Source organism: Camponotus floridanus, unplaced genomic scaffold, assembly GCF_003227725.1.
Source record: "Camponotus floridanus strain SB8 unplaced genomic scaffold, Cflo_v7.5 scaffold3, whole genome shotgun sequence".
Taxonomy (NCBI): Eukaryota; Metazoa; Arthropoda; class Insecta; order Hymenoptera; family Formicidae; genus Camponotus; species Camponotus floridanus.
This window is the reverse complement of record NW_020229436.1, coordinates 6,320,705-6,345,937: the sequence shown is the minus strand read 5'-3', so window position 1 is coordinate 6,345,937 and position 25,233 is coordinate 6,320,705. Positions and strand designations below refer to the sequence as shown.

Below are 25,233 nucleotides of genomic sequence, written 5' to 3'. Positions count from 1 at the left end.
GCATTAAATTAAAAAAAATAAGAATAACAAGTAATTAACAAAAATAATAGTATAAAAAGAAGCTTTATAATTTATATAAATGTCTATCCAATGTCCAATAATTGGCGATTCTAATACATACATCATAGAACAAATAAATCTAAAATATATTCAAACAGACGGTGTATATAATGATAATTGAAATTCAAAACAAAAGAGTAATGAATAATTATATTTGTGTACATGTACATGTGTATATACAAACCTACATATAACTTTATAAAATTTACCTTATCAATATGTTGCTTATAATATACAAAATTAATGATTACAGTTAATGCTGTAATAAATTTGAGTCCTCTATAAAAAAAAAAGTAATAGATTTATTTATTTAAAAAATGAAGCAGGTCTTTTCATAATTGTACAAATATTACATATTTATAAAAAAGTAGTCATTACTTAGGTTTTATTCTCTCCAGATTGTATAGTATGAAATCAAATACTTCCTTATTCTTTGCATGCCTTGCAACAATAAAATAAAAACTGTTTATATGTTCAAAATCGGTGATTACTTTTCCCAGAACAGAGCCCAAAGTCATTACATTTATATATTGGATAATAATTGAAGAATTTTTGGAGCAAGCTAAAAATTTTAAAGCATTATAATTTGATTCTTTCAAATATATGTTAAACACTTGTACCCAAGTATCGTCACTCGCTTCCTTCAAACCATTGCAGAATGTCCATTCTTTCCATCCCATCCAAATTCTACAATAATCAAAATGAAATAAAAATAAATTATTAGAATTCATAATCTTACATCTTGATCACATAAATATTTCACAAGATAAAATGTTTTTATAAAATTATCGTAATTGAAAAATAATTGCAAAGAATAGTTACTTGTATGGTAAAGTTTTTGTACAACTTATAAAATATGATATTAATCCATGATTGGCTACTGAAAGGCAATAATCATGACTTAAAGTGCATAACCATCTTGAAGCCTCTTCTCTCAAAGATTTAGTGAAAAAGCTCTCCTGCATGCTTCTATTTGATTTAAAATCGGGATAGTTTATTTCCCATAAAATCTCACTCAATGGTTGCATTATTTGTGTCTAAATAATATATATATAATGTATAAAATAATATATAAATATTAAATAATATGCAAAAACAAACTTCCGCTTGTAAATTTTTATAAAACCCTTTTTTAATACTAAGAAGAATAATAATTAATATCAAATTGTATTAATTAGGTTTACAATAATTACGCATTTTATACTATGTTTTTAATCTTAAAAAGATTATTATATTATTTGCATTTTTAGAAACTGCATAGCATTATAAAAATTTATATTTTTATATTTCTTTATATATTATAGAAGAATTGATAAAGTTTGTGCGCACGCATATGATGTTATTTAAAATGCTATGCAAATAATATAATAATATTATTATATAAAGTTAAAAATATAGTAATAAATGAGTAATTATAATACTTAATTAATAAAATTTGACATTAATTATTATTCTTCTTAGTACAGAAAAACTCTTTCATAAAAATTTAGAAGCAAAAGTTATTTTGTGAATCTTAGAGAGTTAAATATTATATATACTCATCTATATTTTATCAAAAATAAATTTAAGATATAAATATGTTATATATATGTTGCCAATATTAATATATAAATTATTTAAATTAAAACACGTTTTTTACTTACACAAACTAATATTATTTATACCTTTATAGGTGCGCTTTCTGGAAACGCAAAGAAACCCGACATATATTCCAAGTTTTTGAACATAGGATACCATGCGATATAATCTGTATCTTGCCATAAGTAATGTGAAATATCCAAGAATACAGTAAAATTTAATTGGCCTGTCATCAGGAAATGAAATGTGTCGTCGATGATTTTAGCACGATCGAGAACATGTATTTTTCCAAAGGAGTTGGAGTTCAGATATTTCGAAAGTCTATTCCAATTCTCGGCATCATAATTGACGCGATAGCATCCTGTCGTATGATAAATAAAATCTGTATTAAATTAAATGTTTTTTATTGAATTTCAAATAATAATTTGAAATATCATTTATCTCGTTATGTTCAAAGCGTATAAAAAATATATTAGAAATTATGTATTAAACATGAAATTATTATAAGAAGCAAATTGTCAATAAAAATTAAATTATGTCACGCTGAGAAATCAATAATGATAATCAAATTATACTTGGTCGCGTCTAAACAAATTTACAATTTTAATGTATGTTTTCGCGGAGTGTTTTCGCAACATACACATCATTAAGTCAGGATGCCCATCGTCAGGAGCATACTTTATTAGACTCGCTGAATAAGATTAGAATGCGAGTTCAACGGGGAGTAAAGAAAGAGAAATCTTATCATTTTATTATAGTAAATAATTGCGAAATTTAATAATATATATAAAATATATATTTAATAATATACATTATATATTTATACGTAATATATTTTTAATAATATAGATAATAATAATATATATAAAATATTCAATTCTAATAAATTGACAAATTTTTTTAATAACACATTATAACATTTAATTATTAAATATATATTAATATATATATTAACATGTATAACGTAAACTTAATAAATAAATTTGAACAAATATAGTAAAAAATATAATAAAATATACTTATAATGACAAATATTTTTTATCTTTAAATGTAATAAATTATAATAAATGTTTAATATAACCACCATCTTCTTCTAAACATAAAGCAATTCTGTGCATGAAATTTTCTTTTACGCGACTTATCATGAAAGAAGTGATATCCACACATGCGTTACGAATTTTATTTTTAAGAATTTCTACATTTTCCGGCAGAGTATGATATATTTTATGTTTTAAGATGATCCACGTAAAATGTCCATAGGCATAAGATCCATGGACAGAGATCATCTTCTGATAAAACAAATGAGAGCAGGATTGCTCTATGTTAAAAAAAATAGTGATTATATCGAGTTTTTATAATTTATTATATTTAAAAATCAAATATATTTTTCATTATAATTGTCCAAATTTGTTTATTAAATTTTATTTATGTTATTTTATCTATTATTATTTGATTTATTATTAGATAAATATTTTATTTATATTATTAAATTTCACAACTGTTCATTATAATAGAGTGATAAAAACAGATTCTCTTTTTCTTATTTTGATCTTATTCTGCGAGCTCAGTAAAGCATGCCCCTGAGTGGGCAACCCGACTTAATGATGTGTATGTTGCGGAAACACCCTGTACAATCTTTAGATCGTGTCTAAAATTTTATTATAATAATAGTACAATATGTAAACCAAATTTATCAAATATAAATAATCAGGTAAGAAAAATAGCTGTTTTATACATATGTATGTCTAGCAAATTGCAGATTATCATATTCAATTAAGTATAATTAAATTATACAATAATTAAATTTTTAAATATTAAATTTAAGCATTCAACAATGATTAAATAATTTTAATCATTGTTGAATGCTTAAGAAAAATGTTTTCTAACTAATATATTTAAAAAATTTACTATTTCTATCATTTAAATAACTTTGAATTATATACATTATATACAAGATACAATTTTTATATATGACTCGAAAACAAGTATCTTGAAAAGAGTGTTTCAAATAAAAGTTGTGTGGTTTTAGAAGAGAAAAGAAGATAAGAAAATTAGTTGCACCTTGAGTGTACATATTAAAGTCAACCTAGGTTTTTTTAAATGAAACTACTTTTGTCTCTGTAAATCAATCTCTTAAAATATTCCTCGTAGAAACTTATAACGATAGCCAAAAATTGAATAATTTACGAAATATTTCATACTTTAAGTTCACAAAATTTTATATAAACCATAAAACATGTTGTAAAATATATATTTTTCGATTACATTACCTTAATACACTTTTATGCATAAAATAATGAGAAGAATCAATTGATATAAGTAAATTATGTAATTATTTTAAAAAATATATATAAATGTGCAAAAAACAGCTATATATGTAAAAGTATTAGTAACAAATTTTTCGATCAATATTTACCACTTTGTTGTAAATTGGCCAATACCCAATCATTCTTGTCTATGAAATCTATATGTAATATATGGTACGAAATATTTGATGCTAACCACACTTCAGGCAATAATTTCTTCGAATCGGAATGCGTCTGTGTAGTAATATTCATAAATATCCATATATCCGTATTAAAATTTTCTACCGATATATTCAAGTTGCCATTATTATAATTTCTGTTTACATTTATCACAGGATAATGATTTAGTTGTATCCAATTAACTATTCTGTCCTCTAAATTGTATTTTTTTTCCAAAAGTGATGTATCCATGATCGTTTGCAATAAGTTCAAGAAAAACCTACTGCTTTTGTAACTAAAAATTCAAATAGGTAAATGATAGAAGAAACAAATCATGAAAGAAAGATATCTTTAAAAAAATATTCAAAAGCAATTAAGATTTTTAAAGAAAAAAGCAAAAATAAAAGGAAAAAAGTAGTAGTACTGTAAATTATATCAAATAGAATTAAAACGATAAAAAAGGTATTAATGATAAATAGCAAAAGAAAAAAAAATAGAATAGTAACTAATAAGATAAATGTGTTATAGAAAAAAAATAAGAGAATATGTGAGAAGATTTAAAAAACAAAAATTAAAAACGGAAATGTAGAAATAAAGAAAAGAGTTAAAGACAATTGGAAGAAGACGAAAATTTTAATATTAAATTATAATATTAAAAAGTATAAATATAATAATATAGAAAGTAAAAATTAACAGTTTTGAAATTACTAGTAAAAATTAAGTATAAATAAAATTAGAAAAACAGAAAAGAATAAAGGAATAGAGCACTGAGAAAAATGTCCGATGAAATCCGATGAAAAGGTAACGAACGGATGTTATCCGATTATTAACCGATCACTTTAATCGAAAAAAAAGAAATCGATCAGATATCCAATCAGAAAATATCGATCGATCGGATCAGAAAGTTCAACATTCGGAACTTTCCGATCAGATATCTGATTAAAATGATCGGTGTAATATCTGTTCGTTACCTTTTCATCGGATTTCATCGGACATTTTCCTCAGTGAAAGGAAATTCGAGAGGTAAACATAACTAAATTTCAAAAATTAAAAGATAAGGCAAAAAATAATTAAAAAAGTAAAATTAAAAATCATTTAAGATTGTGTATTTAAATTTATAATATAATTATATTGAAATCTATATATATTACTCACAATTCTCGTAAATACCTCGTCACACCACTCAAAAACAAATCTTCGGTAAATATAATTTGGAACGAGCGGAACATAATGCTGACTATGAAAATTGACATAAAGTAAAAATGTAGTATGTATAAAATAAATTTGCTATAGATTATTTGAATGTGTAAATTCATGAACTTAACTGATTTATATATATGATAAATATAGGTTAACTTTAATATTATTTTTCTGATAAACGTTAATATTTACGTAAAAAATAATATAAATAAATCATAATTAAATTATTTTTTTATTATAATATTTCTTATATGTAGCATTTAGAAATTATAAACAACAATAATAAACAACAATTATAAACAACAATTTATTTGCTTGATTACCCTTGATGTAACGAGGAATTTCAAAAGAGCTATTGAATCCTGATTCGATTGTGAGCGGCCACGTATCCTTGGTCCCCCAATGAAGAACATCATGTTGCATTTGAACCACAAAGAAATCTTGTATTCGAAGTTGCGGAAATGTCTGGGCGCAAAAGAATCTTAATATAATTAAACAAATATTTAATCAAAAGAAGTGCTAACATATATTAGCAACACACATATTATATATATTATATTATATTAGAAGTATTACAATATAATAATAAAAATTTACACACATTTGTTCATTGAATATTTCTTAAATTCAAAAAATACATTCAAGTATCTAATGATATCCAATGCTGTCATTTCAAATTAAATATTTTTAAAGTTATTTAAAAGTATGTATGTCAATATGTATAAATTATGATATTTTAATTTAATGTTGCTTATGTGGTAAGTTTTGGCTGATTATTGTTATAGAAATCGAAATATTTTTAAATTCCGATTATTTGAATGTAATTTAAATAATTAACGCTAAATAAAAAGTAACCTTATTGGCGGCGTAAATTCCAAAAAACGTAGCAAAACCTTTGCTAAATGAGGGTTCCCACTTATATGGATCGATTGCATTATAAAACCATTCGTGCACCATCTTATATCCTACTATTCGCGTTATTTCAATTTTGCGCATCTCGGAATTTGTTTCTTCATTAAAGATAACATCTTCTTCTCTAAAAATAAATTCGTAAATATTGAATCGAGCAATGAAGTCGAGAAACCCTTTTATTACGTTAGCGATCGCTAACGTAAGAAAGTTTGTACAATTACTAGACACGCTTTTAAAAGAATCATTGTTGAATATAATTAGTATATTATATAAGAGATTAATTATATTTTATAATTAATTCGTACGTTAATCAGATTTTATAACTGCGACATCTTTCAGAATACAGTTAAAAGTTGTGACAAAGGAAAAAAGTAATAAAAAATGTATTATATATGTTTTAATTACATATACTGATATAGATATCAAATTTTATAATATGTGGATGAATATGTGGAGAAAAAATATTAAGTTTTAATGTAGAAATTAATTATTTTTAATCAAAATATGGTTACCCATAAAGAACAAATCCGAATTTTATATCTTCTTCATCTGTTACTTTCGGAATCACAATATGATTTGTTTCCGGACTTTTTCTGATATACGGAAACTCTTTATCTAAGAAATATGCAATATTTTCAGCAACTGTCTTTGCAAATTGCATATGTGGTACCATGCCTGTTCTACACAACAATTTAGCAGTCTGATTTATTTCTGAAATAAAAACGAGATGAACTAGACTAGCCGCTATGAAATAAACGGGCATTACAGGAGTAGATTTGAAGCGTGTCCATTGCATATTATTTTCATCCATATTTATTTCTTGAACGGGCATATTTGATAAAGCCGTGTAATTTTTATGATGCCTTATAGAAATATTATAACCAGCATATCGAGTATCTTTGAAAAGTGGAAGTAATCTTCGAGTCGCAAATGTGTGCGTTGCGGCCAACCACCTAGCACGTATATAACAATATATTTTAACTAAGTGTTTTGAGTTACTGCTGAAGTATGACAAACTAACAAAGAATGAAAGAGAAATAGAAAATGTGTATAAATGTATTTTAAGACTTTTATAAAAATACCGCTAAAAATAATTAATAATATAATTAATAATTAAAAATACTATTAAAAGAATAATATATACACGGTGGGCCATTTTAATCGATGCACTCGAATATCTCGAAAACAGCACTCTTCAGAAAGAAATGTTTCAAACAAAAATTGTAGGGTGTGAAGGGGGACATAAGATGGTGTCATTGGTTTGACCTTGGATAGTCGTTTGAAGAACACGTGAATGTCACCTTTAATTTCTTAAATGGAAACCCCCATTTTTCAATGCATATTCTTGTAGCTTATCTCGAGAGCTTTCCAAAACACTACAGACAAATGTTTTTTCATTAAGTACTTTTTGAGTTATAAGGCTTCAAAGTTTGCAGTACTTCGATATAAAATGCAAAATATCTCGTAAAATATTTAGTTTTCGGTAGTCTTACCCTACTTTTATGCACAGGATAATGAGACAAAACTATTGGTGCAAAGAAAACGTATGATTGTTTATAATAAAAAATGTGTAATTTGCAATGCACTTTTTGTTATAAACAATCATGCGTTTTCTTTGTACCAATAGTTTTGTCTCATTATCCTGTGCATAAAAGTATTAGGGTAAGACTACCGAAAACTAAATATTTTACGAGATATTTTGCATTTTATATCGAAGTACTGCAAACTTTGAAGCCTTATAACTCAAAAAGTACTTAATGAAAAAACATTTGTCTGTAGTGTTTTGGAAAGCTCTCGAGATAAGCTACAAGAATATGCATTGAAAAATGGGGGTTTCCATTTAAGAAATTAAAGGTGACTTTCACGTGATCTTCAAACGACTATCCAAGGTCAAACCAATGACACCATCTTATGTCCCCCTTCACACGCTACAATTTTTGTTTGAAACATTTCTTTCTGAAGAGTGCTGTTTTCGAGATATTCGAGTGCATCGATTAAAATGGCCCACCGTGTATATTTTATATTACAATTTTATCATTAAATTATATTTTTTATTATGTATATGTATATGTATATGTACGTTATGAAAACTTTTTGTAATATTTATAATAAATGTGAATCAATATATTCACAATATTCTCTAAAATATGCATTTATAAGAATAATAAATATATATATATGAATATAAAAGATGCATTTATAAGATAATATATATATATATATATATATATATATATACATATATATATATATATATATATATGAAAATGATGATATATAACATAACAGCATATTTTTTAATATTTAAGATTTCATCCTTCATATATGATCAATATGTGTCTTGTATTAAAAAGTTTTTGATAATAGGAATATTATGTATACTTGCAATATAACGATTTTTCATGACTTAATTACTTATACAAATATTTTTTGTAAATTATAAGAAAACTATGTTTAAAAAATAATTTATTAAATCATACACGTATGTTAAAACTATGCCATCATAATAATAATGATAATACGAACAGTTTGCAAAAATTGAAGCAAAAATTACAGAGCTGAAGTTATTAAATGTTTTAAAAACTACTCACATTCTATCACTTTGTTCATTTATGTAAATTATAAATGCTCCATCTTCAATTAAAATACCGGAAAATTTCATATTCAGAGTGTAATTTCCTGATGATAAATTATACGGAAAAGAAATGGTAGTTGTATACGTTTCCGTGTCATAAACAAATTTCTTCGGTCTATGAGCAAAAACTTTTTCTTCATTTTCTTTAGATATTTGTGTATTGTTTGTTACAATAACTCTAGTTATCGACAGATATTCCGTATAAAAATATATATCTTGTGTTTCATGAGGAATATGAATGCTAACATTGTATCTGCCATGGAACATACTAGTATTGACATGTAGTACAAAGTGGACGTTATAATTCGATAATACATTCAATTGTTCAACAAAAGAAGCCGCTGCAACAACGAATATTAGACTACAACTTAATATTTTTAGGAATGCCATGTTACTCCTTTTCTTTCTCTCATTCGTCTTAAATATAGCAAATCTAAATAAGTATTTTCTTCTGGAAATAAAAAGAGACAAATAAAATAATACATATATGCATATACATGTGCAATATACAGAGTGTCCCATTTTAAAGTTTGCAATAGAATATCTCTTTAGGAAAGTATTTTAGGAAAAAAATATTTCAGACAAAAGTTGTAGGGTTTTAAAATTTCTGTTGAATGATCATATCCGTTTGACCTTGAGTGAAGAGTCGAGATCATGAAGAGTGGAGTTCAACTTTGTTTTCTTAATATATATAATATGCAAGAAGTCTCATTTTAAAATTTCCACTAGACTATCTCTTCAAGAAAGCAAGAAAAAATATGTAATTTCCAATTAACAATTACACTTTTTTTTTAATATGTAAACAACTATGTGTTTTCTTTACATCAATTAATTCCTCACATTATTTTGCGTATGAAATAAGATAATTAAAAAATAAATATTTTACTAGATATTTTATGGTTTATGTTAAATTAAAATATTATTTCAAGTTTCATAACTCTGAAAATACTTAACAAAAAAATACTTTATTATGTTTTGGAAAGCCCTCAAGATAAGTTACAAGAATATGCAATAAAAAATAGGGAGTTCCGTTTAAGAAAACAAACAAGTTGACCTCCATATGATCTCGATCCTTCTTAATACGTTTCCGAAGGTTCATTTGCAAAAAATGATTCTTATGGTGCCTCCGACAATCTGTGAAAATTTGTCGGTTGAATTTCTGAACACCCTGTATATAATAAAAATTTGTTTTAATTATTCCTTTCGTTTTGAAGAAAAATAGTGAAAATATGTAAAAAACATTACATAATTTTTTACTAATAATATGTAGCCTAAGGATAAAAAAAATCATAATCTTTTCAATATGTTTTAGCAAACACAAAATATATTAATTTGATTAAATATTATCACACGTATACATTTAATAAAGAATCCTTTATTAAACGTTTCATTTTAAATTATATTGAATTTTATTTCAAAATTGTATAATACAATAATATACGCTTCAAATTAAAATTCTTCCCTTCTTTCCCTTTAATAATCTCAAAAAAGACAAACATTTTTGAATAGATTTATATTTGTTATATAATTGTACTATAATATTGTATAAATTGTCTTCAATGTACATAATGTATATTTTCTTTTAAAAACGGTTATATTTTGTTTTTATAATAACTCACCTCTCGTATGTATGTTGTTTGCAGATCAGAATTTAATTTCTTGATAATAATAAAGTTTAGTTAGCTCGTTATTACTCTATATTATTAATATCGACAGAACCTATATTTACATCTACTTGACCATCTGAAAAACTACCGAAAGATAATAACGTTCGATATCTGAAATCGTAATAAATATGTATATATCATTAAAACAACTTTTAAAATAACGTGAAATCAGGTTAATAAGCGACTTATTTATCAATAAACAATAAAGTGTGAATGTTTGATTAAATTAACTCCCATGTTATATTTTAAATAATTAATTTTAAAAAACGTTTTAAAACAATCGAGAAATTGTATTTTATACTTTCATTTTCTTTCTTCTAAGCAAACCATTCATCTCCACTTGTATCTTATAATTTATTGGCTAAATGTTGTTAAATTTTTTATATTACATATTTAAAATTAATACATTTTCTTCTTTTATCATATAAATAAAATAAAAGAGATTTCGAGAGAGAAATTCAACAGAAATGAATTTCGTAGTATTACGAGTATATGTATTGTGTGTAACATATGTTATAATGCCTCTTTTTGTAAGTGTTACACATTAATAATAAAATATTATCAGTAAATAAAATGTGCAAGAAATCATCTAGATAATCAGTGTTTAATTTTAGAGTTTTGACACATTATGTATTTCACACAAGTCTTTATATCACTTATCACATACACGCTACGGCGATAAATTTTCTTTAATTACTGCTATTATTATGTATAAAAAAAGAGATATAAAAAATATATAAAATATATTATACATATAATACTTTAAAGTAATCTACCTTTAAGATAAAAGAATTATTAGTATTAATTTAATTTGACTAGAATTAATCACATTGACATAATTTAATATAATTTTTTTCATTAGATGCTTGATTTTAAATTGAATTTTATGAAAATGACAATTTTGAAAGAAACAATCGTCTCTGAAGAAAAATACTATATTTGTTATGTTTGTGTATTAAAATTATTTAAATTGTCCTCAGCATATCTAATGTACACATCTTATTCTTTTTAAAAACGGTTATATATCTTGTTTTATTATAACTTACCTCGTATATTATTATGCCAGCTGATCAGAATTTAGTTTTTTGATAATAATTAAATATAATTAACTCATTATTTCTATAAATTATTAATATCGAAAATATACTTATATTAACTTGATCTCTCTCTTACCGTTCTGAGATACTATCCAGAAATGCCAACGTTCGACTAGCGATATCATAATAAGCATGTTATAGCAAGGAAACAACCTTGAAAATCTCAAAATAGTATAAAATCAAATGAATACGTGTCTTACCAGTCAATAAACACAATAAAATGATTAAATCAACTCTCTTACTCTATATACTTAATTTTTTAAAATACGTTTTAGAATAATTAAAATGTTTTATATTCTCTTTATACTTTCATATTTTTTCTTATGAGCAAACAATCTATCGTTGTTTGTGTCTTAATTTATTAGCTTTAAAGGATCATTGAAAAAAATGTAGTCGACCAAACTAGCCAGAAAATTTGTTTATTAATACGACGTGTTGATGTTTCTTGACGAAGTCTCACACGGACGCATCAGTTTCTCTTAAATTCGAATCTAGTTAAATAACGTTTTTTGTTAATGTGACTTGTGCAGTTTTATAAGATTATCGTCTATGCCTGTCTCCTGATTATTATTACATCGTATATACTTGATAAGGACCACAACCATATGGTCGAAACGTCGTGTTAATAAACAAATTTTCTGGTTAGTTTGGTCGACTACACTTTTTTCAATGATCCTTTGATTATTTGACTAGCGACATTAAGTTTTTTTTCATAATTATTAGCTTTAGTTAGATTTATGATAATCAATGTTCAAAATCAATATTTTTTCTATAAATAGAATAAAAAACAAATTTCGGAAAATAATTTGATAGAAATAAATTTTACAAATTGTCGTATAATATGTTATATAATTTTATACTTTTATTTAAGTGTTACATAAATAATAAAATATATACTAATAAGAAAATATGTGCAAGGAAGATATAACGTTTTTAGATTATTAATTTCGAATTTATGAAATTTTTTATATTACATGTTCTTATACAATTATTTAATATTATATCTTAAAAAAATATCAAAAGTTGTAGATTCAATAAAGTTCTTAATATTTCGATATAATTTTAATTTTTAATCTTTCAAAGATATTTTAATTTAAAATGTTTAAGTAATAACGTCATATGCATTATAATTATCAAAGTATTGCTATAAAATGTTTGATTTTTGATATTAAAATAACTTTAGAAGCATCAGATGTCTGCGAATTAAGAGAATAATTTATTACATTAAAAAATCAGTATTAATCGGAAGAATTATAACATATTAGTTGTAAGTATTATGAATTGAAAAATCAATATTATCTGTTTTGAATTTAATCTGATAACAAAACTGTACATTTGACCAATTCTAAGTCCAATTTGACATAATCAAATATAACATTTCTGATTTTTTAACCTAATCTATTTATTTAACATCTATTAATTTTGTTGAACAGTTTATATAAATTTCACAAGATCGGTAAAAGTAAAAGATCAGTGCAAATTAATTTATCAAAATAATATTGAAAAATTCTTATTTCATTTTTAAGCTTGAAGTCTGCACTTTAAGAAATATTTGTAAAATTTTAAATGTAATCCTTCGCTGCTCTCGCCTTTTTTCCAAAAGTAATTTAGTTTAATAACATATAACATATTTTTTCATGACTATGTTATAATTATTACCTAATAGATTAATAAATGTATAATACATTTTTCTTTTGATATATGTTGAAATATAAAAAAGATGCATCAATAAAATACACAATACAATATAAATCTCTTATAGAAATCCAGCATCAAAGGAGTTAAGTCCCCTTAAGGGGAAGCCAGTGAAAACGAAACCGATGGAGTATTTCACCGAAATATACATAGAAAATTCAACTAAGATAATTATGAATAAAAATCTTCTCTGAAAGAGAATGATATTCTGGGATGAGCTAACACATCAAATGAAGTTTCATGGGGCGGATTAAAGAAATTTTAAGGAGGAATTGTAATTCTCAATCTCATTAATCACATACATTTTTATATATAAGTAGTGCGGGAATAACTTTCAGTGATTGTAAGAAGACCAGAGCTGAGATCTCATATGAAGTCTTATAAATTGATTTTTAAAATATATTTTTAAATTTCTTTTTATTGGAATATTTGATTTCAATTAAAACTTTATAAACTACTTATAAATCTTATTATAAAATTTTGTAACAAAATTATTTTAAATACATGTTTCTCAAGACATGAAATCACATAATATTTTTGCAGAGTTTATTTTATTTTTTTAAACATAAACTTGTTTTATAAACATTATTAACAATACATATTTTTATTATCAAATAAAGTAAGATATATACGTAATTTTTAATCTTCTATTAAATAATCTATTAAAAATTGCAAAATAAGTACATGCTTTGCTACGATTAATTTTTAGACTAATAATATTATATAACAATAACAATTTCTGTACAATTTTTCTGTTAATTTCTCACCGCTTGTATCGCAATTTAATGATCGCCATATAAATACTTGTAATATATCGATTGTCTTTAACATATTAATTGTCTAATAATTTTGTTTTTTATAATAAAAGAAATACATCTTAATAGAATAAAAAAATGAATCTCCAAAAAGAAACAAATTTCATAAAACTTTATGTCATATTTTTGTCAGTATTGCATAAACACACTAAAATAATATCTATAATAAATATATCTATAATAAATAGAAATAAGATGTAATAATTATAAATAATTTATTCTTTTGTGTTCATCAAATTGTTTACGTTACAAGTTTATAGACACATATATATATATACTATATCTAATTGATAATAATAATTATATCAATTCGAATAATATACTAAACGTGTGCCATTTGGTTTTTTAATCTTAATATAAACTTAATTGTTAATTCGTTTTCTATTAGAGATATCAAATTACATATTTTAAATATTTGCGACACATATATATGATGATACACTACTGATATCTTGCGTATTGCAAAAACGATAAATTTCTGACATCAACATAGAATTTTAAAAACCTTAGATCTTTTAATTAAGAGAATAAATTGCTTTTTAATATTAAAAATTCTTTCTATCAACCAAGAAAGATTAAAATATGTAATTTGTTGCAATTTTTTTTGAATAAAATAATCAGTATCATCTGTATTGAATTTAATTTGACAATAAAACTTTGAAACTCTATTCTTAAACTCTAAATTCAACAAAGAAATATTAACTCTAAATCAATTTGTTAATTCTAATTCACTACAGAATTTCTGATATTTTATTTAAACTATTTATTTAGCATTTGATTCTAATTTATATATCATCCGCTTGTTCATTTTTTTACTCTTTTCTTATTCTAGAGTTATTGTAATTATTATAAAAAATTGTTAGATATTTATTCTTATGACCACTGCGCTACTATAATTGTAAATATGACTGCATGTATAATTGTAAATATGCCCTTTTCTGCTTTTTTAATTCATTTTTATACATTTCATAAGATGTAATTTATTCTCTATCTTTTGTGTTATTCAATCGAAACCATTATGTTATTTCTGTTGCAACGATTATTTAACGCCCATTCAACATACTGTATTCTATATTATTTTTTATTCGTATCGAATACAATAAAGTTACATCTGCTAACACATTCTGCCTCATACTGTGTACTATAAAAATAATTATTATTAAGCATTAACTCTTTGGATTTATGATTAATATGTTAAGAATAAAATTTTTATAAAATTTGTATAATAATTGTGAAATATTTCATATGTGCATACATAATACACATTACATAATATATCCATTCATCTTGAAAGAAATATTCTTTTTTAATTATGGCACACAAGTAATACTTTAAGAAATAGAAAAATTGTAAGAAAAACCGCGTAAAAGACTTCGAAAAGAAAGAAGACGTAATAATGTTTGCTATAATTGCTTGAATAGTACTTATTAACTTTTTATTCTAATATTAACCGCTATGTCATCGTCATCGTATGTATTTTTTATTCGTGAATGCATATTTTTAACCATAATGAATAAATGAAAATACAAGAACTATTCATATGTTAAAAGTAAATATGTGCATACATTACATTTCGCTATCTTTTATCTGATTAGATTTAATAACCATCCAATTTTTCTTTAAAAATATCGCCAGAATCTTTTATAAAATGTCGATATTCGTGCAGTTGAGACTTTATTTGAAGCCAACGTAGTGCTAGCTTGCTATTTATATACATTATTATATTCTCCATATGTGTTTTTCTAAATAACCAGTATTCGTTTAACTAAAAAAAAATTATTTTATCATTTATTTTCAACAGTAATTACTTTTCGTACTATAAAATTCTACCATATTTTCTAGTTATTAGGGTAATTAAGATAAAATAGTAATATGATATAAAAAATAAAAATAAATAAGCTTAATAATAAGATATTGATAATTAAATATATTTAAGCTCATAAAATTTACCTTATCACCATATTGATTATAATGATCATAATTAATCAGAGAAGGTGGATATTTCAGAAGATACTGGACCTTATATTTCATGTATTCCTTTATCTAAAATAAATTGCCTTTTTAGATTAATATATAAATAATAATTATACATTTTATCTTCTATTTTATAATATAGTATAATATAATACAATATAGTATAATATAATATAATATAATATAATATAGTAGAATTTTATATAATATAATTTATCTTTAGCATAATTAAGCAACGAAACGTCTGTCTGGAGAGACTTTAGATTGATGTAAAAAATAATCAAGAAGTTAAATTAAAAAGCTTTCACATATAGTGTTCTGCAATAGATACATTTTTGTATAATAGATCATATAATAGAATATAATCCCTCCTAATTTCCACATATTATTTTGCGTAATTATTATTAACTTTCACAAGAAGCCATTAGAAATAACTTTATATACGGCTTCCGAATTTATATTGAATTAAAGAAAAATAAGCTGTAATTAACAAAAATAATACTACAGAAATACAATAGAAAGTTTTATAATTTATGTATAAATATCTTAATGTTGTCCCATAATTAACAGTTTCTAATACATACATCATAGAACAGATAAGTCTAAATTATGTTCAGACATACGGTATATTGATATTCAAAAGAAGAGGTTAATGAACAATTATATTTGTGTACATGTACATTTGTATATATAAACCTACATATATGTTTATAAAATTTACCTTGTCAATTTGTTGCTTAGAATGTACATGGTTAATGATGATAGTTAATATTGGAATAACATCGATTTGTCTATAAGAATGAAACAACAACTTTATATAAATTATTTAGAAAACAGAAAAAATCGAGTAACAATTGTACAATTGTTACATGTTTTTATAAAAATAATATTATTACATAGGTTTTATGCTTTCCAAATTGTATAATATAGAATCAAATATTTCGATATTCTTTGTATGTCTCGCAATAATAAAACATAAACTGTTTATATGATCGAAATCTGTGATTATTTTTGTCTCAACAGCGCTAAATTTCATTATATCTATATACTTGAGAATGATTGAGACATTTGTGGAGCAAGCTAAAAATTTTAAAACACTATAATCTGATTCTTTCAAATATATATTAAACACTTGCATCCAAATATTGTTACTCGCTGACTTTAAACCATTGCAGAATATCCATTCTCTCCATCCCGGCCAAATTCTGATATTCAAAGTAAAATAAAAATAAGTAATTAATGAAATAAAATTATTAAAATAAAAAGATTATTAAAATTTAAGAAATAAAAATAGATTATTAAAATTCGTAATTCTATTTCCTGATTACATAAATTATCAAGCATTTCACAAAATATTATGCAAAAAAATGTATGTATAAAATGAACGTGATTGAAAAATAATTGTACAGAGTAATTACTTAGTGCGGTTGGTATTACGAATCGAGATAAATCGGTTTAATTCATTTTGAGCTATTGATAAGCACGTGATCTGATCCAAGGTGCATAACCATTTTGTAGTCTCTTGTCTCAAACTTTCAATGAAAACGCTCTTCTGTCTCAATCTATCTGATTGCAAATTAGGATATTTTATTTCCCATAAAATCGTATTCAATAATGGTATTATTTTGTCCTACAAATTGTTAAAAAACATATAAGAATTTATATATTTATTTATATGTTATAGAATAATTTATGAAGTTTGTGCATGTACTCCTATTTCAAAAACTGTAGATATACAATATATATATTCAAATAATATAATAATCTTCTTATAAGATTAAAAACATAATAAATACGTGATTATGTTACACCTAATTAATACAATTTGATATTATCTAATATCTAATTATTATTTTTCTTAACACTAATTATTACAAATTATTGAAAATTTAAAAGCGGAAGTTGAACTTTGGAAAGTTAAACATTGTGTATATTTATCTGTATTTTATCAAAAATAAACTTTAAAATATATTAATTTTAAAATATCAATGCGTTGTATACATTATTCATACATATGTGCATATATATATATTGTATATATATATATATATATATATATATATATATATTATAAACAACGTACACAATGCATTTAAATTTTATATATATAAATTATTTAATATAAAACTCACAGAAACTAATATTATTTATACCTTTATAGGTGCGCTTTCTGGAAATGCAAAGAAACCCGACATATATTCCAAGCTTTTGAACATAGGATACCATGCGATATAATCTGTATCTCGCTGTAGATACTGAGAAATATTCAAGAATACATCAGCATTTAATTTGCCTGTCATCACAAAGTGAAATGTATCGTCTATGATTTTAGCACGATCGAGAACATGTATTTTTCTAAAAGATTTGGAGTTCAGATACATCGAAAGTCTATTCCAATTCTCGACATCATAATTGACGCGATAGCATCCTGTCGTTTGATAAATAAATTCTGAATTAAATTAAATTTTTATTAAATTTGTCAAGTAATAATTTGATATATCTTTTATCTTATTATATTCATATTCAATGCATATGAAAAATATATTAAAAATTGTGATTATTATAAGAAGCAAATTGTGGATTATCAATATTAAATTATGTCATGCTGTTAAATCAATTTAGAGAGCTATGCAAAAAGAGTTATAGCAACTAAAATTTATTTTATTATTTTTATTACATTCATAATCAAAATAATGGTAATAAAATTATACTACATACTTCGTTGCGTCTAACATTTTAATACATATATTATATGTGCAAACTTTAGATCGTGCATAAAATTTTATTATAATAATAATAGATTATGTAGACATAATTTATCAAATATAAATAATCAGGTAAAAATATAGAATCTTTATGCATATTATGTGTATGTAGCAAATAGCATATTATTAATATTAAAGGATTATTAAAGAATTGTAGTCGACCAAACTAGCCAAGAAACATTAATTTATTTAAATATTACAACATTGATTGTAATATTTAAATAAATTAATGTTTCTTGGCTAGTTTGATCGACTACAATTCTTTAATAATCCTTTGATTGTTCGACTAGCGAGAATAGAGTGTTTTTTCAATTATTAATATTAAATTATTAATATTAATAATTAATAATATTAAATTTAATATTAATATTTAATAATATTAAATTATTAATATTAAACTATTATAATTAAGTCATTATGATTACATCATCCAATAATTAAATTATTAGATATTAAATAATTTTAATCATTGTTGGATACTTAAAAAAATGTTCTCTATATAATATATAAAAAAATTTGCTACAAATTGAATTATATACAGGATGTCCCATTTTAACTTTTACATAGTAACTCGAAAACAGGTGTTTTAAAAAAGAATGTTTCAAATCAAAGTTGTAGGGTAAAAGAGAGAAAAAGAAGATAGAAATATCAGTTGAATTTATAGATATCAAGAATAACCTAGTTGTTTTTAAATTTAACTACTCTCTACTTTGTCTATATAAATCAATTTCTGACAATATTTCTCGCAAAAAGTTATAAGGATAAAATAGCCAAAAATTGAATAATTACGAGATATTTTATACTTTAAGTTGACAAAATTTTACATAAATCATAAAATATCTTGTTAAATATTTACTTTTCGATTATCTTACCGTAATACTTTTATGCACAGAATGAGAAACAACTGATGTAAAGAAAACATATAATTATTTGAAAAAAAAGATATGAATTTGCTACGAGCAACTCTATAAAGTAATAAAATATAGTAATAAAAAGTATATGATAAGTATAGTAATAAAAAGTATATGATAAAAGTGTAATAAATTTATCGATTAATATTTTATGATTACCACTTTGTTGTAAATTAGCCAATATCCAGTCAACCTCGTCTGTAGAACTTATATTTAATATATAGTACGAAATATGTGGTCCTAACCACACTGCAGGCAATATTTTCTTCAAATCGGAATACATTCGGATTCGCGTAATAATATTCACAAATATCCATATATCCGTATTAAAATTTTCTGTCGATATATTCAAGCTGTTATTATTATAATTTCTTTTCACATTTATCACAGGGTATTGATTTAACTGTTTCCAACCAGCTATTCTATCCTTTATATTGTATTTGATTTCAGAAGATGATTGATTCATAGCAGTTTGCATAACATGCCAGAAAACATTAATGTCTCTAGAGCTAAAAATTCAAACAACGACGAATTATAAAAAAAGATAAATAAGAAAAGATATATTAAGAAAAATATTAAAAAGTATTTGAGATTTTTAAAGAACAAAGTAAAATTGGAAGAGCAGTAGTGAAGGAGAAATGTAAATTATATCAAATAGAATTGGAATAATAAGAAAGTATTAATGGTAAATGACAAAATATAATAAAATAGTAATTAAAAAAGATAAATGTATTACAGAAAAGAAATAAAGTAAAATAAAAAAATTAAAGTAGGGAACATATGAGAAGATTTAAAAAGAAACAAGAATGAAATAGATATATAATGAAAAAAGTTAAAGAAAATTGGAAGAAGATAAAAATTAAAATAATAAATAAAGAAGAAACAATTAAAATAATAATAATAATAATAAGTACAAAAACAAAGTCGAAGTTAAAAGTTAACAAGAGAAAAATTAACAAGTCTTGAAATTACTAATAAAAATCAAGTATAAATAAAATTATATTAGGAAATATAGAAAAGAATTAAATCATAGAAGAAAAAATCGATAAATAAACAAAAATAAATTTTAAAAATTGAAAAACAAAACAAAAAATAATTAATAAAAGTAAATAAAATTAAAATATCTTTTAAAAATATGCATTTAAATTTATTATATAATAATATTGAAATCTATATTACTCACCGCTTTAATAGCTCTTTATCCTTAAGTATATTTGTATATATTTCCACACCATTTCGAAACACTTTTTCGGAGAGTACTGTTTGCAATGTGCGGAACATAATGCTTACTACGAAAATTGACATTATAAAATAAAATTGTAGTATGTATAAAATAAATTTGCTATACCTCATTTGGATATATGAATTTATGAACATAACTTAACTTTTATATAAATAAGATTAACTTTAATTTTATTTTTAATTTTATTTTCAATAAAAATTTGATAAACGTTTTACGAAAACAATAATACAAATAAATTACAACTATATTATTTTTTTTTATTATAATATTTTTTATATGTAGCATTAAAGAATTTATCGACAATGAATTATTTGCTTGATTATACCCTTAATATAAAGAGGAATTTCAAAAGAATTATTAAATCCTGATTTATTTGTCAGCGGCCATGTGTCCTTAGTGCTCCAATGAAGAACATCATTTTGTATTTGAACGATAAAGAAATCTTGTATTCGAAAAAGCGGAAGTGTCTGGAAAAAATTTTAAAATAATTAAATAAATATTTAATCAAAATAATTGCTTACACATTATCAACATACATTAAAACCGTTAAAATATATTCAAATAACTTACACACACATTTGTTCAATGAATTTTTCTTATTAAGTTTAAAAATATATTTAAATATTTAATGATATTCAATGATATTATTTTAAATTATGTATTTTTAAAGTTATTTAAAAGTATATATGTCAATATGTATTATATAAATTATATTTTAATTTAATGTTGCTTATATGGTAAGGTTTGACTGATTATCGTTATAGAAATGTAAATATTTTTAAATTCCGATTATTTGAGTGTGATTGAAATAATTAACGCTAAATATAAAGTAACCTTATTGGCGGCGTAAATTCCAAGAAATGTAGCAAAACCTTTGCTTAACCAGAATTCCCAATCATATGGATTGATTCCATTAAAAAGCCATTCGTAAGCCAGCTTATATGCTATTACTTGTGTTATTTCAATTTTCCGTATCTCAGATTCTATTCTTTCATTATAGATAATATCTTCTTCTCTAAAAGTAATTCGGAAGTATCAATAAAGTATAGAAAATCTCTGTTATAAATATGAAAATTAGTTATATCATAGATAAATTAAATAATTAAATTATATATATATATATATATATATATATATATACATATATATATAAATTAAAAAGAAAAAGTAATTGTTTTAAGAAATAATATATTAAATGTGTTCATTTACAAAAACATAGACACATACGCAAATTACTCCGTTAACTATGCGTATTTACATACATTATTATTATTTATTGAAATCCTATAAATATAAAAATATACATATAATCTTGAATTCTATAATAGCAAGTAGCGAGAAAAAATATTATTTTTTAATATATATTAACATTTTCCTCTAAATATATTTACCTATGAAGAATGGATCCCAATATTATCTCTTCTGTGTCGAACAACTCCGGAATTGTGATGTGATTTACTTCCGGAGTTTTCCTGATGTACGGCAATTCCTTTTCTAAGAATTGCGTAATATTTTTAGCAACTGTGTATGCAAATTGCACACGCGGTAACATGTCAGTTCTGCACAATAATCTGGCACTCTGATTTGTTTCTGAAGTAAAGGAGAGATGAAACACATCCGCTGCTATGAAATAAACGGGCATTATAGGAGTAGATTTGAAGCGTGTCCATTGCATATTATTTTCATCCATATTTACTTCTTGGACGGGCATATTTGATAAAGCCGTATAGTTTGTATGATGCTTTATAGAAATGTTATAACTAGCATATAGAGTATCCTTCAAAAATGGAAATAATTTTCGAGTCGCAAATTTGTAATAATGCGTTGCGGACAACCACCTAGCATATATAACAGTATTTTTAATAAAAATTTATATTTTTAATAAAAAATGTTACATAACAATATATTTTAAATAAAAAGTTTATAATCAAAAGTTTTCAGTTATTACTGAAATGTTAAAAATTAAAAGAAAAAAAGAAAGAAATGGAAAACAAATGTACATAAAGACTTAAGTATATTGTTAAAAGATTAATTATAATATATTTATATTATATTACCATTTTACTATTATGCTATATTTTTATTTTATATTTTTATTTAATATACACGTACGTCATAAAAAATATATGTAAAATCTGTAATAAATCTACATAAAATAATATATTCATAATATTCTCTAAAATATCCACTTGTAAGATAATAAATATGTAAATATGATATAACAGCATTTCTAATATTTAAGATTTTGTTATCTATGCGTGATCAACATCTGTCTTATATTAAAAAGTTTTTAATAATAGATATACTATGTACACTTCCAATGCAAAAGATTTTTCCTCAATTAATTACCAGGAAAATTTTTTATGAATTATAACAGCTATGTTTAAATAGTACTTTACGAATCATATGATATATATTAAAATTATGTCAACTGTAGTAATAATAGTAATACGAATTTGCAAAATTTAAAGCAAGAATGGTATTTATAGAGTCTAAGTTATTTAACGCTTTAAAAACTACTCACACTTTATCATTTTGTTTATTCATGTAAGTTCTAAATCCTCCATCTTCAGCTAAAAAACCGGAAAATTTCAAATTCAAAGTATAATTTCCTGATGATAAATTATACGGTAGAGAAATGGTGGTTATATTCGTTTCAGTGTCATAGATAAATTTCTTCGGTCTATGAGCAAAAACTTCTTCTTTGCTTTCTTCAGATATTTGTGTATTATTTGTTATTGTAATTTTTGTTATCGACAAATTTTCTGTACAAAAATATATATCTTGCATTTCATCAGGAATATATATGCGGACATTATATTCGCCATAAAAGATATCCTCATTAACATATAGTTCAAAATGAATGTTATAATGTTGCTGTACATCCAACTTCGGTAGTACGGACAATTGTGCATCATTAAAAGGAACCGCCGCGACAATGAATATTAGACTGCAGCTTAATACTTTTAGGAATGCCATGCCACTCTTTTTCTCTCTCTCATTCGTCTTAAATGTCTAATTAACCATCTTTTCTTCTTAAAAAAAAAGTAAAATAAAATAATATATATGTATATATATGTATATGTATGTACATATGATACACACACACACACACACACACACACACACACACACACACACATATGTAATAAAAAATTTGCTTTAATTATTGCTTTTGTTACGTATAAAAATAATAAATAAACATGAGTAAAAAATATCACATGTATTATTAATAAAATATAGCCTTATATATATAAGATATCTATAAGATATATATAAGAGATAAAAGAATTATAATCTTGCAATATATGTATATTTTAACCCTTTGCACTCCAGCTAATTTTATTATACGGCTTATCAGCACCTCCAAGGCATTTTTATGGTACCTTTGGTGACATTAAAATGCATACATTAAAAATTATGTATCAAATAAAAATTATTATACCAAATAAGTATAAAATTCTACTTTACTATCATCACTGCTACTCTTAGTATTGTAAATAATTTTACTATAATCAACAGAAAAACAAATAATATAAATACTTTTCGTTCATGCTTGAGATAGCTGAGTGTAAAATAAATTACGAGCCCACTTTTTTATTGGTTTGATATGCACGTTTATATTTTTGCAACTAATGTCATTTTTAATTCAGCCTATATTGTGTGTAAATCGTCTGAGTCGTTTAGTTTTTATCACTTGCTTCTTGTTGAAAAGACACTCTTTTCAAGGTGGTCGTCATCTCTCCTTCATGCAATATTCTATGCTTAGTTGCCGATCAGAAAATTAACCAAAAGGGGCAAGAGACAATGACCGCACTTATTATCTTTGGTTTTAAGCGCTCTCGCGCGATGTCGCTTTTAGTTGATTTTTTAATCATCAATTAAGCATAGAATATTGCATGAAGGAGAGATCAAACACTTTTATCATACATGTCACCTTAGCGGCGCCTCTAGTGTTGCGATACAACATATATATGTTGCCGTAGCGGCAACGAAGTACAAAGGGTTAATTTGATTAAGTTTTATCATGCTTAATAAAGAACTTTTAACACATTTCATAAAGAACTTTTTTATTAAACGTTTAATTTTAAATTAGATTTTTATTTCATAAATAATATAATAATATATGCTTCAAATTAAAATTCTGTCCTTTTAATTTCGAAAAAGGTAGCCATTTTTGATCAAAAAAATTATACATGTTATGTTTCTACATTAA

At 23.7% G+C, this 25,233-nt stretch overlaps 2 protein-coding genes across 2 annotated transcripts; both read right to left on the bottom strand.

Annotated features, from left to right (window-relative positions):
* Nucleotides 1-83: 83 nt before the first annotated feature.
* Nucleotides 84-10,549, bottom strand: LOC105253718 (aminopeptidase Q). Its single transcript, XM_020028250.2, has 12 exons — nt 10,470-10,549; nt 8,807-9,301; nt 6,728-7,168; nt 6,159-6,339; nt 5,627-5,768; nt 5,259-5,340; nt 4,055-4,398; nt 1,725-1,999; nt 883-1,097; nt 439-747; nt 270-339; nt 84-110 (listed from the first exon to the last, which is right to left on the bottom strand). Exons 2-12 carry the CDS (start codon nt 9,238-9,240, stop codon nt 84-86), a joined length of 2,520 nt encoding a protein of 839 aa, XP_019883809.2. The 5' UTR covers nt 9,241-9,301; nt 10,470-10,549.
* Nucleotides 10,550-17,512: 6,963 nt separating this feature from the next.
* LOC105253719 (glutamyl aminopeptidase) lies at nt 17,513-23,996 on the bottom strand. Its single transcript, XM_025410067.1, has 5 exons — nt 23,542-23,996; nt 22,409-22,855; nt 21,852-22,032; nt 18,252-18,353; nt 17,513-17,728 (listed from the first exon to the last, which is right to left on the bottom strand). The coding sequence occupies exons 1-5, from the start codon at nt 23,994-23,996 to the stop codon at nt 17,513-17,515; spliced, it is 1,401 nt and encodes a 466-aa protein (XP_025265852.1).
* Nucleotides 23,997-25,233: the final 1,237 nt, after the last annotated feature.

Bases quoted from the DNA above. Each gene is read 5' to 3' on its own strand.
- LOC105253718 (XM_020028250.2), bottom strand. From the start codon at position 9,240: ATGGCATTCCTAAAAATATTAAGTTGTAGTCTAATATTCGTTGTTGCA. The intron at 6,340-6,727 runs GTAACCATATTT...ATTTATTTTTAG, and splicing joins TTCGGATTTGTTCTTTATGG to AGAAGAAGATGTTATCTTTA. The intron at 2,000-4,054 runs GTAAATATTGAT...ATCATACGACAG, and splicing joins GGCCAATTTACAACAAAGTG to GATGCTATCGCGTCAATTAT.
- LOC105253719 (XM_025410067.1), bottom strand. From the start codon at position 23,996: ATGGCATTCCTAAAAGTATTAAGCTGCAGTCTAATATTCATTGTCGCG. The intron at 22,856-23,541 runs GTGAGTAGTTTT...TATATATGCTAG, and splicing joins AATAAACAAAATGATAAAGT to GTGGTTGTCCGCAACGCATT. The intron at 18,354-21,851 runs GTTACTTTATAT...AATATTTCTCAG, and splicing joins GAATTTACGCCGCCAATAAG to TATCTACAGCGAGATACAGA.